The sequence below is a fragment of the Scyliorhinus torazame genome, chromosome 11 (genome assembly GCF_047496885.1).
Source record: "Scyliorhinus torazame isolate Kashiwa2021f chromosome 11, sScyTor2.1, whole genome shotgun sequence".
In the NCBI taxonomy this organism is placed as follows: domain Eukaryota; kingdom Metazoa; phylum Chordata; class Chondrichthyes; order Carcharhiniformes; family Scyliorhinidae; genus Scyliorhinus; species Scyliorhinus torazame.
The window spans coordinates 139,513,670-139,533,488 of NC_092717.1; the positions used below are offsets into that span (position 1 = coordinate 139,513,670).

A 19,819-nucleotide genomic window follows, 5' to 3' on the forward strand; every position below is an offset into this window, starting at 1 on the left:
AGACAATTGTTTAGGATTTAGAATGTTCAGTCTTATTTATAAGGCTCAAGTTTAACATCTAGCATTGATAGAGATCCAAATGTCTTTATTTTAATCTTCCATTCTGGAAAGTGGGCAGCTTGCATCTTCATATCAACAAACTCGAGAGAAAAAATAAATTAATGCAAAGTTTTATTGATCGCAGAAATCAAACATTTTCACTACTCGATTAACATCTTTGTCCAAATGATTTCATTTCCTTCAGTCTCTAAACTGGCACGATGCATGAAAGTGTAAAATTCCAATCTGATATTTACATCTCTGGCAGTGACATTAGCTGGTTGCTTTAGTTTTGAATATAATATCAAGAGACATTACCTTAAGCTTGGCCACACAAAACTGAAAAATAGCTCTAAAAAATGGGTATGAGATAATTATGCAAAATAATGTAAAATACATCTACCAATTAGCAAAACAGCTTCAGTAACCAATGTCAGATGTAAGCATAGTTTGTTGAACTGGTGCCTTTAAAGCAGTCTAACAGTTTTCCCAGTTACAGTTAAGAAGTCTTCATCTGCCAGAGCTCGGAGTGCCTCTTCAAACATATCCTTGGTAATCGCCTGAGAAAATGAGAAAAACAATTCGAATCAGATCCAAGTTGCAAGCACACAAGAACAAAAATAGATCTTTTGGTGTAAATACATTGGTGTATTATCTTTGGTATATGATAGTCAAACAATACCAGTAACAGAGTAGCAAGAATCCTTTTCCTGTGCATCATTGGTTGTTCTTGTCCTGTGACCATGGCATAACAAATGCCTACCTGCACCACACAATCCCCAGGAAAGCTCCAGTTGCTGTGGTCTTTGCAACGTCATAAATTATAGTAACTACAAAAAATGATTCCCGTATTAAAAAATAAGAGTGTTGGGTCATCTAGTAAGACTACAAGTACATGGAGCAGTGGCTAGCACTGCAGCCTCACGGCCCCAGGTCACTGTCAATGTAGAGTTTGCACATTCTCTCCGTGTCTGTGTGGGTCTCATCCCCACAACCCAAAAAGATGTGCAGGGTAGGTGGATTGGCCACGCTAAATTGCCCTTTAATTGGAAACATATTAAAAACGACTAGAAGTACATTCAAGTAAGCCTTTGCTCAGAGTTTGAGATATCAGACCTTGGAGAATTGTTTTTTTTCACTCGAGGACTTCTAACTTTCCATAAATGTCACTGCCAATAATAAGAATCCATTTTCTCAATGATAATGGTTGCAAACATGGATCCCAGTTACAATGTTATCAAAAATACCAAAGAGTAGAGTAAGAAGGGAAAATGGAGGGAAGAGAAAGAGAAAAGAAAAACAAACAAACAAGATGATCCTCAAGAGCCCCCATTTCAGACATGGATGTAATAAAATTTCAATTATTTCTGTTCCAGATAAAAACTAACTTACAACATCAGATTGAGATCTCATATCTTCAAAAAGTTGCTGGTATTTCATTGCTGGAGTTTTGCCTTTAGATTGAATGAACTTCTTCAAGGCTTCTGCTAATTCCTCCTTGCGTTTGCGAGCAGTGGCACTCATTCCTGCAAACAATTAAAGGCAAAAGACGTTCAAATTCACTTCACGGTTAGACAATATGGTAACCCTTCAAGCTGAATGTGCAGTTCCACCTAATCCGTGTGCTGCTGAGAACATTAGGGCTGGGGAATGGAATGTTTCGACAATTCAATGCCAGAATTAAACCAGCCCAGGTCCAATGTAGCACAATTAGTTGTACTGATATTCCTTCTTTTAAAAAAAAGTAACAATGGTGCACTGAAGCCTTAATCTTAAAAATGTTATTGGAACAGGAGTAGGCCATTCAGCCCCTCGAGCCTGTCCCGCCATTAAATGAGATTGTGGCTGATCAGTGGCCTCACTCCATATACCCGCCTTTGACCCATATCCCTTAATATCTTTGCTTAACAAAAATCGATCTAACTCAGATCACAAGCCCTAATACATATGTATTTAAAGTAAATTGTGGAAAGCAGTCACAAATACATATTTGTTCGATTGAAACCTCTAATTTATCTTTTATTAAGACACATGGCAACTTCCGTAACTTTGCAAAAGTACCTTTTCCTAAAAATGACACCCAAAATGAAAACAATAACTCATTCTCATTACCTGTTGTAAGGATAGATATATCTACAATTCCAGTCCTCGGGTCAGTGGCAGACTGTTTCAGAGCTTCACGGTGAAGGCGTTTTGCCTCTTCAACATCTATATTTTCCACTTTTTCTGAAAAACGCACTTTGGCATAAGCTTCTGCCAGACGTATCAGTGACTCCAGCTGTCGGGGGTAAGCTGACACCATACCTCTACCACCACCAACCTTCCTCATGTCCACATATGCCTTTAAGATGAAGGAAAACAAAAATACTGATAATATTAAGAGAGGTGGCGTATTTCATAAAAACATAATCAACACTTTCATACATCACAGAAAGAGGCCATTCAGCCAATTGTATCTGTGCCGGCCATCAAGCAGCTATCTATTCCTGGTAATATTAATTTATTTACCCGTCAGTCTGGCCTCAATAAAACTCGAGATGGATTTGTAGGTATAGTATTATTTATTTTTAACCAACTTGCAAGTCTGACTCGCTTCATAATGAGCCTCAGAACACACAAGCTGTCTTCTGAAACCCTAGGAACTGAGTGAGGTCGGAGACAAAGAGATCTCTGCAAATACATTCAAATGGCATCAAATTTCACATACAAGATTCCCATAGGCCATCCTATACACCTCCTGACCTGGCCATATATCCTGATTGGCTCACTTCTCATTCCTTAACCCTGGGCCTCTTGTTACCCAGCATCCTTTCCCCACCCTCCACCAGACACGTCTCCCCCCTCCTTGCCACGCTTTCTGAAATCCTTTGTCTGTGAACTCGCTACTATTAGACTGATCACATCCAAATTACTGTAACTAATATTTGAATTAACTATTTTATATCACATTCGTTTGTTCAATTCCTCATTCCAATCTCATTTCCCAGAACTGCCCCTGATTATTGACCCTTCTACCAAGGGTAGATTCTTCCCACCTACCTTATCTTTGTCCTTCATAAATTTTGTACACCTCAAGTAGATGCCCCCTCAGCCTTTTCTTCTCTAAAGAGAACCCCAGCCTACCAACCTTCCTTTCATTGCTGAAACGCTCCAGCCCAGGCAACATTCAGGTGAATCTCCTCTGCACTCTTTCTAGTGCAATCACATCCTTCCTGCAGTGTGAACAGAACTGCACACAGTAATCTGCCTAACCAGCGTTTTATACAGCTCCATCATAACATCCCTGCTCAAATGTTCTATGCCTTGGCTAATAAAGGCAAGTATCCCATATTCCTTATAACCACCTTATCTACCTCTCGTGCTGCATTCAGGTACCTACGGAGAGGCAGCCCAAGGTCCCTGTGATCATCTAGGGTACCATCATTCATTGTGTATTCCCGTGCCTGGTTAGTTCTCCCAAAATGCATCACCTCAAGCCAAGTATCGAGTTCTCACCTCAATCAATGATTGACCGGCTTCTTCGCTAAGTCTAGGGTGGATATAAGTGCGGCCATAGGCAATGTAATCCCTCAACACTGCCATGTCCAAGTATTCTTCTTCCATTTGCTCTTCACTTTGATAATAAAGTGAAACCAAGTGGTGGGCAAGACGCCGATCATAAGCTTCATCTTGTGGGTCCAACATAAGGAAGATCAAGTCAAACCTAGAAATACAACCAACACGCTTACAAGTGTGCCTAATATGCGGAAACACTAGCCATTTACATGACTTAGGTCTTGATTGTAAAACAGAAAATGTTTATCCTACCTGGACAGTAGTGTATGTGGAAGCTGGATGTTTTCTATTGTTGTTTTTTTGGGATTCCACTGTGATTCCACTGGGTTTGCAGCTGCCAGGATAGATGTGCGGGCATTCAGCTGACAGATAATTCCAGCCTAAAACATACAAAAAGTCATGAGCAATGCAGAAAAATATAGAGATCTTGCCAACTCATAGAGCTGAGTTTTCACATGCTGCTTACATATTTACTCCCAATTCGAAATGCTCATTTTAAACAATAACGTAAAAAATATTACCTTAGCAATGGAAAGTGTTTGCTGCTCCATAACTTCATGCAACACAGATCTTGTACTATCATTCATTTTGTCAAACTCATCTATGCAACAGATGCCGTTATCACTCAGAACAAGGGCACCAGTCTGCAAGGCCAGTTGCCTCGTCTCAGGATCCTTTGTCACATAAGCAGTGAGACCGACAGCGCTGGAGCCTTTGCCAGAAGTGTACTGACCTCTGGGCACCAGGTTGTACACATACTGCAACAATTGAGATTTACTGGTGCCTGGATCACCACAGAGAAGGATGTTGACCTCTGCACGGAAATTACCACGGCCAGTGTGACTGAAATCTTTGCGCGTGCCACCAAACAGCTGCAGCAAGATACCCTGGTCCAAAATACAAAGAACAACTGTCACAAATTTAAGTTTGATATAGAATTACCAGTAGATGCACATAGCCATTAACAATTTAGTTAACCTTATATATTGGGTATCATGTTTCAGGAGTGAAGGATTGATATAAACTATAGTCAGGTTGAGAAACAAGTCTGGAAACTGTTGGCATATGGTGAATTATGCATCCTGTGACAATTTCCCAATCTCAGCCTAATTGGGAGATATGGAGTGGATATTTTGAATAATTCATAAAAAAAGATGGATGACCCAATGTATAAAAATAGTCGAACCCAGATTTGCCATTTAAATATTATAACATGGCTCTAGGAGTTAACATGCTAAAAGCAGTTTGTTCATCTGCCTCTCAGGACTGTTGTGTACTGCACATGAAATAAGGGGTAAGTGGGGAAAAAGGAGAGAAGACAGAAATGTAACACGGTAATATTTCTAAGCTTATTAAAATAAATAAACATACTCAGACCACAGAAACTAACCAATTGTTTAACTGAAGTGACCACACACTTTAAACTTGTACTTTCAGAAAGGAAATTCAAGAAGTAAATGTATGGCAAAGATTCTAGTGATTCATATGCTATGTTTAATAAATAAAGTCATGTGTCATCATATAGGAAAATGTAAAGATGTGTTCCAAGACCATCTTATACCTTTTTGATATCTTCATGCTCATAAATACTAGGAGCCAAAGCAGCAGAAAGTCGTTCATAGATATCAGGCTTCTTAGAGAGCTCTTTCAGCATGTCAACACGCTGTTCAGTGAACAATTTCTGCTCCTTTTCATCTCCAAGTCCATGAAGTCGTTTCTCATCAGTTTTGCGAAAGTGAATGACATCAATGTGAGTCTTGTACACTGATTTCACGTTACTAACTCTGGGATTCACACGGATAGGAACAGCTCTGTAGATGCCTAGCCAAAAAAAAAATTCACATCTTAACACTCCTTCGTCATCTCTAACAATCAGACATGAACCACCTGAAAATAGACATTGTGTTTGAGAATCTAGGTAGGATTTACCTGTGACATTCACACGATCTCCAGGCTGCACTTTATCCACCAGGTCATTGTGAGCGAACAGTATAACTGTATGTGGTGTTTGTCCTGCAGGCATATCTTCAGGGGACTCCTGCAACTTAACCTGCAAGATTATAAAAGTTAAACTAGTTCATTATGAGACCAGCAAGAACAGCTGCACAATATAGTATGGCTACCATTTCTGAAGTTAATACACCTGCTGCATTTGAAGAACATAAAGGCACTATATCCTTCCAAAACATAAAATTCTTATTTGAAATTCATTGGATTCTAGTTACAATCAACACTGTTTTTGTTTTCTGTCACCATGTCTCCCTAGATAGATCCCATTCTTAGAGTTTAGTTTTCTTCTCCATTATAAGCTCTATGTTGCAACTGCTCCCAGACTATCAAACTTGTGCCATTTGGTACATATAATGACGAGTAAACCTAAGTGACTACTTCTGGGGGAGGTGATAGCATAGTGGCATGGTCACAAATGCTCCGTCCCCGGTTCGAATCCCACCATGGCAGATGATGAAATTGAATTCAATAAATACCTGGAATTAAAAGTATAACGATGACCATGAATCCATTGTCGATTGTTGTAAAACCCCAACTGGTTCACGAATATCCTTTAGAGAAGGAAATCTGCCATTGTTACATGGTCGGGCCTCTGTGCTTGACTCTGAAATGGCCTTGCAGGCCATTCAGTTCAAGGGCAATTAGGGATAGGCAATAAATGCTGGCCCAGCCAGTGACACCCCATCCCATGAATGAAAAAAACCCAAAGTTCTGTGGGAAAGTATGCAGTCTATTGTTCAGCACTTCCCTGATGACTGTCAAGTGTGGGCACTTATCAGATGAGCATCATGAACAGTTTTCTTCATTCCATGATGAAGCATAGATATAAGTACTAGTTGAATTACTTCCATCATATTGCACTGACTCTTGTCAAGCATTTAACAGTTATTTTTGAAGCATTGCTTTATGGTTAGGGGGAAAATTATTTTGTTGCAATCCAGTTATTTAGCATTAACTGTACAAGTGTCTTTCTGAACAACTTACCATCTGTTTGTCTGAAAATACTGAACGGTTGTGAATTAGAGCCATGCTGTGTGTGGTATTGCAATTCTTGCACACAGATGGCTCAGCAATCCGGCCACGATCAATCTCCACCCTTGTGCAAAAAGCACACACTTGACAGCTGAAAAATGCCTCTTGCATTTCAGGGATCAGTTGAGAAGATCTGATCACCATGCCACTGATCGTGATCAACTGATCAATATCTGCAAGGAAAAATGCAAAACAATAATTATATGCATTATATTAACTTTACAATGAAAATAAAATCTTCTGAACTAACAAACATGGCTTTACTGCAGATGGCTTACAAGAGAAATCTGAAACTGTTCAAGTTAGCACCGACACATAAAACAGAGTTAACAACTAAAACCAGTTGTCTTTTCTCTGCAGTAATATCCTACCTTCTGGATTCAAACTTCTCATATTTTTGGTTCTCAAAGCGTTGTATGGTCGAACTTGGATCTGATGCTCCAGTAGAGAGTCAGGGAAACGCTCAAAAAACAGTTCATTGACAGCCATGTCGAAAGTAGGAATCACTTCCTGTACATTAAAAAGGATTGTTTACCTTCAAATCACTGATTCACATTTTAAAATTTCAACGTGCTTTCAAAACTTCCGATACCAAAGCAATTATTTATTGTATAACATATATTACCTGTGGGTAACAAATCAGTTGTCTGTATAGTTCAGGGTCAAAAGTTCTTAAATGAGAAGAGTTCACATTTAGAAATGGCTCTCCCACCAAATTCATCTACAATAGAAGCACAAAGTCAAATTTCCTACAGGGCTGGAATATTTACACAAGGAAAACAAAAGAAGTAATTAGTGAAAGTACAGGCGAGGGCAAGATGTACATTACCTCTTCAAGCCGTTGCATGTAAAGTGGTTCATTGATGTCAAGACCTGTAATTTCCTCTTCTTTAGCAGAAGGGTCAATAAAGCGCTGAAGAAACCTCTGAAAGAGAATGGTACAAGGACTACTTTCCCTTCTGTAATATCATGGAAACGACAGATCTTAATACCTGTTTAATATTGCTACTTAACAAAGCCAAGCAAGCCAATTATCGTGCAATAGTCTACTATCAACTATCAGCAAAGTGATGTAAGATTTTGTTGATAGTGCTATCAAATGGCATTTACGCTGCAATAATCTGCTCAATTTCTATTCTGTTCAGCTCCTGACCTCCTAACAGCTTGGTCTAAACGTGGACAAAATAACTGAACTTAAGAGGTGAGGTGGGAGTTACAACCTGGACACCATGGAATTTACAGTGCAGAAGGAGGCCCTACTTAAGCCCAAACCCCCACCCTATCCCCGTAACCCCACCTAATCTTTTGGACACTAAGGGAAATTTAGCATGGCCTGCACATCTTTGGACTGTGGGAGGAAACCGGAGCACCCGGAGGAAGCCCCCAGGGCAGTATCTGACCAAATATCATATCAATAAATTCTAGAAAAACTGAAGTTAATGGGAATTGAGGGGGAAAACGCTCTACTGGTTGGGTCACATTGAGCAGAAAGGAATATGGCTGTGCACAGTCCCAGGGGTCTCACTGCAGGAGTTTCCCAGGGTAGTTAGTGCCATTATTCAAATATCTTGAGCTGCTTTATCAATGACTTTCTCTCTATCATAAAGGTCTTAAGCAGGGATGTTCACTGATGATTGCAGTGTTCAGTGCCATTTGTGACTCCTCAGATACTAAAGCAACCAATATGCATTTGCACCAAGACCTGGACAATATTCAGGCCTGGGTTGGTAAGTGGCAAGTAATATTCGTGACACAAATATCAAGCAATGACCATGTCCAACAAGAGAGAATCGAACCATCTCCGCATGGCATTTATCGGCATTATCTTTGTTGAATTCGAAGTTGAAAATTATGTAGTGGGGAATTCATCTCGCGATTCCCCTAAGCCTGCCAGGAGTGTGATGGACGACTCTTCCCTTGCTTGGATGGGTGCAGTCTACACTAGCCTGACACCATCAAGGACAAAGCAGCTTGTTTGATTGGGATCCCATTCACCTTAAACATTCACTCCCTCCCATTGATGCACACTGGCGGCAGTGTACCATCTATAATATGTATTACAGCAATTTGCCATGTCTCCCTTCGAATCAGCTTCCAAACCCATGACCTGTACCACCAAGGCGGACAAGGGCAGCAGGTGCAAGGAAACACCACCACCTGCAAGCTACCCTCCAAGCCACATATCATCCTGGCGTGGAATAAGATCATCATCCTTTCACGGTCCCTGGGTAAAAATCCTGGAGCTCCCTGCCATAACAACACTGTAGGTGGACATAAATCAGGTGAACTGTAGCTGTTCAAGGTGCCTGCCCACCACCTTCTCAAGGATATGTAAGAATGGGGAACAGTGATGCTTACATCACATGAAAGAATATTAAAGCTCTGGTCTATTTTATAATCTTAAAAAAAAAAGCCCTGCTTCAGCATTACAATGCCACCAAAAACACGTGTTTGTACCGTCAAAAGGCCAGCTATGCCGGATGTATTGTTGGAACTTTATGGTCAGAGAAATAACTAGAATTCTGAGTGGGAACTACAAACTCCAGGGATGTTTCCACTTTTGTGCGCATGCATGACTTGCCTGACAGTTGTGGATGCATTTCAGTAATGACATTTTGCAGCAAATGGTGGATAATTAAGAATTGCTTCCGAATATATTCAAGAGAAGACCGGGCATTTGAAGAACAAAAACAGCAAAAATAAACCAATAGCTATCTGAAACCTACCTGAAACTTTTCTTTACATGCAGCCACATTGACATCTGTTCCCCATATTACCAGTTTCTGGCCAAGGGATTGCTCACTGGTCACAACTTCATCTGCTGAAGGCTAAAAAGAGGCGATAAGGCTCTTAAAAAAGAAAGCAACTGATAATGGTAAATTTACTTCTGCAAAATAATATAGAAAGATAAATTAATTCACTTAAACTTGGCTAATCTGCACATCTTCTATTGGGTACCTACCTGATCTGCATGCAAGTCAACCTGGCGGACCTTACGTGCAGACCCAAGATCAGGACGCTGACGAATAGGTGTACCCCGCACACCACTGCGAGGTGTACCTTCCACTCTAGAGCTGGGAGTGCCATAGGTCAAAGGAGAGCTTATGTCAAATTCACTGGCAGCTGGGAGATATTAAAATATTTTGAGTTACTTGAACAGAAGTGACTAAACCTACACATACATAAGTATATATGTAAACTTTTAAACATCCCGGTATATACTAACTTAAAACGTGTTAGATGCACCTGGCTCTAAAGTTGAAAATAATTTGAAACGTTAATGATAAAACACCAAAAGACTGGAGTTAATGCAATAAGATTAGTGCTCGTTCTCGCAATACAGTACTTAGCAGAAAAATAGGTTTAACACGGGAATGCCCTCGTGTAAAGAAAAAAACTAGATGTTTCTTCTGGTACGTTTCATATTAGAGTCAGAGTCCTACAGCACAGAAAAGGCCCTTCGGCCCATCACGTGCACCTGTCAAAGCCAACCACCTAACTCTTTTAGTCCTATTTTCCAGCACTTGGCCCATAGCCTTCGGATCGAAAGTGCACATATAAATACCTCTTAAATGTAATAATAATAATCTTTATTAGTGTCACAAGTAGGCTTACATTAACATTGCAATGAAGTTGCTGTGAAAATCCCCTGGTCGCCACATGCCGGCGCCTGTTCGTTAATGAAGGTCTCTGCGAGGCAACGAGTTCCAATCTCCCACCACCCTCTGGGTAAAAGTATTTCCCCCTCTAAATCCCCTGCTCCTAACCTTAAATCTATGTCCCCTGGTCACTTATCCCTCCACCAAGGGAAAGGTCTCTTCCTGTCTACTCTATCTATGCTCCTCATTTGATACATATCAATCATGCCGCGCGACCCCCCCCCCGCCCCTCCGCGCCCCCAGTTCCAAGGAAAACAACCCAAGTCTACCCAATCTCTCTTCATAACCGGAACTCTCCAGCCAAGGCAACATACTGGGAAATCTCCTCAGCGCCATTTACAGTGCAATCACATCCCTCCTATAATGTGGATTCCATAATGGCACACAATACTCTAGCTGTGGCCTAACCAACATTTTATACAGTTCCAGCATAACTTCCCTGCTCTTAAACTCTTATGCCTCAGCTAATAAAGGCAAGTATACCATATGCTTTCTTAACCACTGTATCCACCTGCTCTGCTACCTCAGTGCTTCCTAGCTTCCTGCTCTATATTGTCCTCTGCTGTACAGCCACAAGAGGGCAAAATACTTGTTGTGGACATGCTCTGCACTACTGAAAAATATCTGAATTGTTGCATAGTTTAAAATTTAAAAAAAAAAATTCTCCTTTTTCACATTTTCACCCATCAACAATAAACATTAATCAGCAAGATATGTCAATCCCCATAACAACAACGATCCCATCCGCCCACCAACCCCCAAACCTCAGCCCACATGTTTACATAAACAAATGACAAAAAGGAATCAGGGATTACCCATAGTCACCCTTAATCTACACAGCACCCCCTCCCCCCCACCCCACCCCAACTAATGTTCGATGTTATCCAGTTCTTGAAAGTGCATAATAAATAGTGCCCATGACTTGTAGAACCCCTCCGAGCTTCCACTCAGTTCGAACTTAACCTTCTCAAGGGTCAAGTATTCCAACAGGTCCGCCCGCCATGCCAGGGCACTGGGTGGAGAGGCTGCTCTCCATCCCAGCAGGATCCGCCTTCGGGCGATCAACGAGGCGAAGGCTATGATATCTGCCTCCGCTCCAGTTTCCAACCCTGGCTGGTCCGACACCCCGAATATGGCCTCCTGGGGACCCGGGTTCAGTTTCACACGCACCACCTTGGAAATTACCCTAAACACCTCCTTCCAGTACTCCCCTAGCTTTGGACAGGACCAAAACATATGAACGTGATTTGCGGCCCCCCCCCACCCGCATCGCTCACACACATCCTCTACTCCTTCAAAAAATCGGCTCATCCTCGCCCTCGTGAGGTGCGCTCTATATAGCACCTTCAGCTGTATCAGCCCCAACCTCGCACATGAGGTGGAGGCATTCACTCTCCGGAGCACCTCACACCAGACCCCCTCCTCTATAACCTCTCCCAGCTCTTCCTCCCACTTTGCTTTGATCCCTTCCAGTGGTGCCTTATCCTCTTCCAGAATAGCTCCATACACCGCCCCCTTCTCCAGTCCCCTTGTCGTCAACACCTCCTCCAGCAATGTGGAGGCCAGTTCCTCTGGGAAGCTCTGTATCTCCTTCCTGGCAAAATCCCGAACCTGCATGTACCTAAACACTTCTCCCTGCTCTAGCCCATACTTCGCTTCCAGCTCCCTCAGTCCTGCAAACCGACCCCGAAGAAACAAATCTTTTAGCGTCTTAATCCCCTTCTCTTCCCATTTCCGAAAACTTCCATCCCACCTCCCTGGCTCAAATCTGTGGTTCCCCCGAATCGGCATTTCCCTTGACCCTAAACCCAACCCGAAGTGTTGGCGAAACTGCCTCCAGATTTTCAATGAAGCTATTATTACCGGACTCCCTGAATATTTCCCCGGAGCTATTGAGAGCGGCGCTGTTGCAAGTGCCTTCAGCCCCGACCCCCTGCACAAACTCTCCTCCATTCTGACCCACTGAGAATCCACCCCTCTGACCCAGCTCCGCACTTTCTCCACATTCGCCGCCCAGTAGTAGTACAAGTAGTTCGGGAGACCCAAACCCCCTGCCTGCCTTCCCCTCTATAGCAGCACCTTTCTCACTCTGGCCACCTTCCCTCCCCATATGAATGAGGTAATCCTTCCCTCAATCTCCCTGAAAAAAAGGCTTTGGCAGGACAATCGGTAGGCATTGAAAAATAAACAGGAATCGCGGCAACACATTAATTTTAACCGCCTGTACCCGACCTGCCAGTGACAGAGGAAGGCCGTCCCACCTTGCCAGATCGGCTTTCACTCTCCCCATCAAACTAGTGATGTTGTACCTGCGAAGCCTCCCCCACTCCCGGGCAACCTGCACCCCCAGATACCTAAAATGAGTCCCTGCTCTACGGAATGGCAGCCCCCCCACCCCTGGCCGAGACACCACAAAGTACTCCTCTTGTCCAGGTTCAACTTGTACCCCGAGAAAGACCCAAATACCCGCAGTAGCTCCAATATTCCTCCTATCGACGCACTCGGCTCCGACACATACAGCAGCAAGTCGTCGGCATACAAGGACATCCTATGCTCTATCTCTCCCCCCCCTCCCCCCCGCACTATTCCTTTCCATGCTCCCGAACTTCTCAATGCGATGCCAGCGGCTCAATCGCAAGTGCAAACAGCAGGGGGGACATAGGACATCCCTGTCTCGTCCCACGGTGGAGAGAAATATCTCAAACTGATATTATTTGTGCGGACACTCGCCTTCGGTTCCTTATATAATAGCTTTACACAGTTCACAAACCTTGGTCCAATCCCAAACCGCTCCAGCACTGCCATCAGGTACCCCCATTCTACCCGATCAGACGCCTTCTCGGCGTCCAATGCCACAACTACCTCTGTTTCCTTTCTTTCCGCCGGTGCCATAACAACGTCCAAAACCCTCCTAATGTTCGAAAACAGCTGCCTCCCTTTCACGAACCCCATCTGATCCTCCCCTATTACCTACGGAAGGCACTCCTCCAGCCTACCTGCCAGTACCTTCACCAACACTTTTACGTCCACATTCAGAAGTGATATGGGCCGATACGAACCACACTCCGTCGGATCCTTATCTTTTTTTAGTAACAGGGAAATCGATGCCTGCCCCAAGGTTTGCGGCAACACCCCCTTCCCTATCGCCTCCTCAAACATCCCCACCATCAGGGGTGCCAACCTATCCTTAAATTTTTTATAATATTCCACCGGAAACCCATCCGGCCCTGCCACCTTCCCCGACTGCATCCTCCCAATCGCATCTCCTGCTCCACTATTGCTCCTTCTAATGTAGCCCTGTCCCCCTCCCCTAGCCTCGGGTACTCCAACCCATCGAGAAATTCCTGCATCTCACGGTCTCCTCCGAGTGGCTCTGACTTGTACAACCTCTCATAAAACTCCTCAAAAACCTTGTTAATCAGCACTGGGGCCACCACCAACTTCCCTGTCCTATCCTTCATCTGAAGAATTTCCCTTGCCGCTGCCTCCCTCCGGAGCTGACCTGCCTTATCTCCATGTTCATAAACTGCACCCCTTGCTCGTCTCAGTTGGCTCACCGCCTTCCTGGTGGACAGTCGGTCGAAGCTCGCTTGTAGTTCCTTCCTCTTTTCCAGCTTCGCCGGGTCCCCATCCTCTGCATACCTCCTATCTACCTCCAACATCTCATCTATTACCCTCTGCCGCTCCAACCTCTCCTCCTTATCCACCCTAGCCTTAAACAAAATTACCTCACCTCTCACCACCGCCTTTAGAGCCTCCCAGACGACTGCCTTCGACACCTCACCCGTACAATTGAAACCTACATATTCCTTAATTACATTTTCAATATTCTCACAGAATACTTGGTTCCCCAAAAGCCCCACATCCAGTTTCCACCCCGGTCTCGGCGCTGCCCCCTTCTCTAGCACCATATCCACCCAATGTGGAGCGTGATCTGACACTGCAATTGCAGAGTATTCCGACCCCTTGTCTCCAGCTTGCAAAGCCTTCCCCACCACAAAAAAGTTGATCCGCGAGTATACCTTATGGACAGCTGAGAAAAACGAATACTCCCGTTCCCTTGGGTGCAGGAACCTCCAAGGGTCCACCCCTCCCATTTCCGCCATTAGCCCAGCCAGCGCCTTCGCCCCCCCCTGATGGGACCAGCGAGCGCGGCCGTGATCTGTCCAACCTTGGCTCCTGCACCAGGTTCCAGTCCCCCCCCCCCCCCAATCAGCTCATGCGTATCCAAGTCGGGAATAGCCCCAAACACCTTCCTCGCGAATCCCACATCGTCCAAATTGGGACCGTATACACTTAACAGCGCCACTAATCTCCCCTCCAATGTCCCTGTCACAATCACATATCTACCCCCCTGATCTGCCACCACCTTCTCCATCTGGAAGCATACCCTTTTGCTGACCAGCACCGCTACCCCTTGAGCCCTTCCATCAAATCCGGAGTGAAACACTTGGCTAACCCAGCCCTTTTTAAGTCTCACCTGGTCCTTCACCCTCAAGTGAGTCTCCAGCAGCATTGCTACATCGGCTTTCAAACGTTTAAGATGTGCAAGCACCCTTGACCTCACCTCCTAGCCCTCTCACGTTCCACGTGATTATCCTTACTGGGGGTCTTTCCGCCCCCCCCCCCCCCCACTCTTATCCACCATCACCATACCACCGGGCCCTGCCCCATAAGCCTGACCCGCCCCTGTCCATTGTTAACATCGAACCCCTTCCCCCCTCCCAAGAACCCCCCCTACAAAAACATCCCCCAACATCCCTCCCTCCACCCCCTCTTGCTCGCCTCGTAGGCCCATTGAAGCCTGCTATCCAGGCTCCAACGTCCGCAGTCCTCCTCTCACCTCACCCCCGTTCACTAACTGACTCTAGTTAGCTAGCGCGGATGGCTCCCCCCCCCCCCCCCCCCCCCGCCAATACCTCTCGCCCCCTTCCACCCAGTCCCAGAGAAAGAAACACCAAAACAAACCCACCAATCCAACCCCTACAATTCACTAACATAACATTTAACCGTCGCAACACAGAACGCCATTAACTTGAACTCTGTAACAATGCAAAGAGAAGTAAATTTCAAAGCAAATCAGTAAAAAGAAAGTTGTAACATTTGTACATTTTCCAGCCGCTCAAACACAGTCCAGTCTTTCTTTCAGTTCCGCTCTTCACGTCTGTCCCAAGCCTTCTGCCCTCACGAACGCCTCAGCCGCCTCCGCTGTCTCAAAATAAAAGTCTTTGGCTTTATATGTTACTCTCAACTTCGCCGGGTACACACCAAATCACACCCCCTTCTTGTACAAAGCCGCCTTCACTCGCCCAAACGCCGCTCGTCTTTTTGCCAACTCCACCGTCCAGTCCTGGTAGATCCGAACCGCAGTACCACCCCACAGCACCTCACGCTTCTGCTTCGCCCAGCTTAATACTTTCTCCTTCATGCAAAACTTATGGAAGCAGATAATTACTGCCCTTGGCGGCTCGTTCACTTTGGGCTTCGGCCTTAATGACCGTTGAGCTCGGTCTAGCTCATACAGGGTGGGGTTCTCACCCTCCCCCATCAGCTCCGCCAACTTCTTAGCGAAGTATTGCGTTGGCCTTGGGCCCTCTGTCCCTTCGGGCAAGCCCACAATTCTCAAATTGTGCCGCCTTGAGCGGTTTTCCAAGTCTTCCAGCTTTGCTCGGAGCCCTCTGTTAACCTCCACCAACCTCCGCAGCTCGTCTCCCATCGAGGTGACCAGGTCGCTGTGTCGTGACACAGCCTCCTCCACCTCCTTCATCTTCTCGCCCTGCTCCCTCACCTCGGCCAATGCCTTTGCCACCTCCACCCTGATCGGGCCAATTGCCTCCTCCAACAATGACCTCACCACGACCACCATCTCTTTCCTCAGGATCTCCATGTGCCTCACCAAATGTTTTTCCAGCTCCACCACCATCACCTCGGTCATCTTCTCCACCGTAAGTAGTGCGGTCCCGCCTTGCAGTTCGGCTTCCGCCATCCTGTCAACACTTTTGCTCGTCCTCTCCTTCGGCGGCGAACCCACGTTTCCTCCTTTCTTTGACGCTGCTTTTCGCATCTTTTAGCGGCTTATTGTTTTTTATCTTCTTTCCTTTCTCCTCTCTCCCCCTTCACCCTCCTGCCCTTCATCAATCTGACATTCTTCTTTTTTGAGAAAAAAAAACTTTTTCCAAACTTCCATAAATCTTCTTTCTTTCTCCTCTACATTCACCTGGGACCAGCCTTCAACCTTCCTCTTCCTAGGTGGGAGCCATCCGACGTGGAGCAGTCTCCCTACATGGCGCTCGGGCCTGCCGCCACGGCCTCTTCGTAGCTCCGCCCCCGCAGCTCCGACCACCAGGCGCCTCAGGCTCCGCCGCCAGACACCCGCGCGGGGTTCTTCGCCGTCTTTTAAACTGGCCCCGCTGGCTGCCCCAAAGGCCGACGATAGTCGGGGAGTGCGTGGGGTCTCGGGGATTTCCCCGAAATCGCGGCCACCGGCGGGAGCTCTTTTTTTTGCGGCCGCCCTGCTCGCCCACCCCACCGGAAGCCAATTGTTGCATAGTTGTATTAATTTCCTCTTTAATCATGGGCAGTACAGTGGTTAGCACTGTTGCTTCACAGCACCAGGGTCCCAGGTTCGATTCCTGGCTTTGATCACTGTAAGTCTACACGTTTAAGTCTGTGAAGTCTGCACGTTCTCCCCATGGGTGCTCCGGTTTCCTCCCACAAGTCCTGAAAGACGTGCTGAGAGTTGAATTGAACATTCTGAATTCTCCCTCTGTGTACCCGAACAGACGCCGTAGTGTGGCAACCAAGGGATTTTCACAGTAACTTCATTGCAGTGTTAATGTAAGCCTACATGTGACAAGAATAAAGATTATTATTATTAATAGTTGACTCTAAATGACAAGCAGCAAACCTGAATGGCGTGATCGTGCTGGGCTGGATAAGAAGGAGGACTCCTGCACGCGTGGGCTCTGAGCATCTGCTGCTGGAGAAGTTGGCATTGGCTGCAGCTCCCCAATAGATGTTGACTCCTCTATGCGTTGCGTTTGAGAAGACGGAGAATGTACTCCATCACTTCGAGCTGTTAAGAAGTTGATTTATTGTTAGTAACATGTCAACTACATTTTCCAGTTTTTGCAGTGAAGTATTGTTTTGAAAATGCAACTAACATAATTCTAGCCCATATGAACATCAACTACAAAATAAAGTGAGTTCAGATTTCAAATCAGCAGGAACATAACTTGAAATGAACTCTACAAGGGTCTGTAAACATTTTACACACTAATGTGAATAGTTTATCAACCGGAATCTCTCACTGTTACAGCAGTCTATTGTTAGAAACAAATAATATTTTCCCTCCTGTCAGCTGGTAACTTGATGCAGGATTTGGTACATCATTACAAACTGAATATTTGTGTGAAAAAGAGTCAAATATTGTGTGTAACATTTTGAGAAGGAAAGGCATGGCAGGGATGGGAATATCGTAAACTGGCTGGATAATTCAGCCACTTTCAATTCTTCAGTGATAGTTAAAGTTATATGGCAATGATCACCTAATTTAAACTAAAGTAGTCAAACGACTTTTGTTCAAAAGCAATGACCGAAAATGATGTCAGTAGAATATTTTGTACCCAATGAAATAGAATGACTTCAAAGCATTTTTTTAAGTCTCAAGAATTCCGGATACACATGGATGCAGTGAACAGTAAAACCTACGTGTGGGAGGGTTACTGCCTCTTCCACGCTTGTTCCCTTTACGACTAGGCGTAGATCTTGGTGAAGACATCTTGAGTGCTAGGATCGGAAAAAATACAAACATTTTGCATTCAAACATGTTTGACAGATATGAATGTGAAGAGCATAAATACTAGTATTACTTGATTAACCATTCACATTAAAAATCCTTTCCCTTAACACAATTCAACAACATGAAATTTAGAGCAAAAAAAATTAAGCCTTATGTCAAAAAGAATGTACAACCTGACATTTTATTCACAGGCCTTACTCCAATTCTCAAATTATTTATTTCAAAAGCAGCATTATCAAAAATACTCCAACACACCCATTATTCTCTTCCAAGGCTTAGCTTTTTGCAAACATGCTATTTTATTAAATGGGTATGATTACAGGTGAATTTGCCACACTGCAAAGATTGCTGGTCTCTCAGTGGAGCTCACAGGTTGTGACGGTGATACTAATACAGTACACAGAGCGCACCTGACACATTTACATGTTCTGGTCCAGCCTGAAGTTGGAGAATTTCTGGAGAACTTGGGAGTTCTATTGATTGAAGAAGGTTAAGTTCATTTTGAAGGAGGTGAGTGAGGGGTTCCACAAGAGATGGGGTATTATATTGATATTACACTTTAAAGAGCTGGTTACAGTCAGCTGCTGAGTGGGGATTGGGATGTTTGCTCTGAGTTACTGGGGTGTTGAAGGATAGGGGGGGTGGGGTTGTTTGTTTTACTTTGTTGTGTTGCATAGTTAAAATGTTAAAAATCAAATAAAAATATTTTAAAAAAACTAGTCCAGTTTTTCTCTTCTGGTGGTTGAGAAACAATGGGGATACTGAACCATGAGAGAGAAGCTCCACAAAACTGATTTTTGCTGCTATATATCTGAAGAGTTGAGAAACAAGGGACCTTCATAGTGGAAAGATGGTGGTATCTCAGCCATGTACAAGAGAGTTGACAGTATAGAAATGGCTTGTCCCGAATAATTATCCTTTAGTGTCCAAAAGGTTCGGTGGGGTTATTGGGATAGGGTCAGGGCATGGGCCTAGGTAGGGTGTTCTTTCCAAGGGTTGGTGCAGGCTCGATGGCCTCTTTCTGCACTGCAGAGATTCTAGGATTCTATAATTCGAAGGTACGTTCAAACTAGCAAAAACCCAACTTTGGGATATTTCTCAGGAGATTCTTAATACAAAGAGTCATCAATTCTTGGACTGGGTTACCCGGTCAGAAACCGTGGAGTCACATTATCTAAGCAAAATCGCTTTTGTTCCATTCGGGACCTACATGTTTGTTTTCGGCCAAATCATGTTTGAAACTGTCTTGAAATAAAATTGCATAAGCAAAAAGTGATTTTTAAGGAGAACAAAATTGAATCCACGCGGGTTCGTAACTAATCTGCTGGCCTAACGAGAGAACCTTGGGAGAAACTCGCTGGAGGATATACCTTGTCTGACCTGTCCAAAAACACTCTGTGGCCATTTACAATTTACTGACACGACTAACTGCAAAGAACACGCACCTATTTCTAATAATTTGGAATGATTTCCGAGAGGACATCAATTCCTACCTTCCTGCTCTCCCCGGCACTCTCACAACACTTTTCCCGCGAAGGGGGTCAGCTGACTCCGCGAGGCGCGCGTTTTTCCAGCCAATCACCACCGAGCTCCCCATCTGCCGGGGTAAGGGGGGGGCGGACCCGGTAGAGCCTCGGCCGGAAGTTGTTTAAAATGGGTTTTCCAATCCGATTGGACGGCTGATGTTTGTGACGTGTGGGATTGGCTGGTCGGTCGGACTGAT

General features: G+C 44.6%; 1 protein-coding gene across 2 annotated transcripts; it reads right to left on the reverse strand.

Moving 5' to 3' along the window:
- Nucleotides 1–154: 154 nt before the first annotated feature.
- mcm4 (minichromosome maintenance complex component 4) lies at nucleotides 155–19,696 on the reverse strand. Of its 2 annotated transcripts, none has more exons than XM_072467805.1 (17): nucleotides 19,590–19,696; nucleotides 18,006–18,083; nucleotides 17,203–17,370; nucleotides 9,599–9,759; nucleotides 9,363–9,464; nucleotides 7,466–7,561; nucleotides 7,262–7,357; nucleotides 7,008–7,146; nucleotides 6,589–6,809; nucleotides 5,524–5,644; nucleotides 5,156–5,415; nucleotides 4,116–4,481; nucleotides 3,847–3,974; nucleotides 3,535–3,742; nucleotides 2,152–2,380; nucleotides 1,432–1,565; nucleotides 155–599 (listed from the first exon to the last, which is right to left on the reverse strand). In XM_072467805.1, the coding sequence occupies exons 2-17, from the start codon at nucleotides 18,073–18,075 to the stop codon at nucleotides 507–509; spliced, it is 2,592 nt and encodes an 863-aa protein (XP_072323906.1). In that variant the 5' UTR covers nucleotides 18,076–18,083; nucleotides 19,590–19,696; the 3' UTR covers nucleotides 155–506. The 2 variants fall into 2 exon arrangements, with proteins under 2 accessions (XP_072323906.1, XP_072323907.1); XM_072467806.1 differs by having other exon boundaries at nucleotides 19,542–19,633.
- Between the last annotated feature and the right edge of the window lie 123 nt (nucleotides 19,697–19,819).

Excerpts from the sequence above, each read along its gene's own strand:
- mcm4 (XM_072467805.1), bottom strand. The coding sequence starts at position 18,075 with ATGTCTTCACCAAGATCTACGCCTAGTCGTAAAGGGAACAAGCGTGGA. Across the intron at positions 9,760-17,202 it reads AGCACGATCACGCCATTCAG|CTGCCAGTGAATTTGACATA; the intron begins GTTTGCTGCTTG and ends AATATCTCCCAG. Across the intron at positions 7,147-7,261 it reads AACTGATTTGTTACCCACAG|GAAGTGATTCCTACTTTCGA; the intron begins GTAATATATGTT and ends TTTAATGTACAG.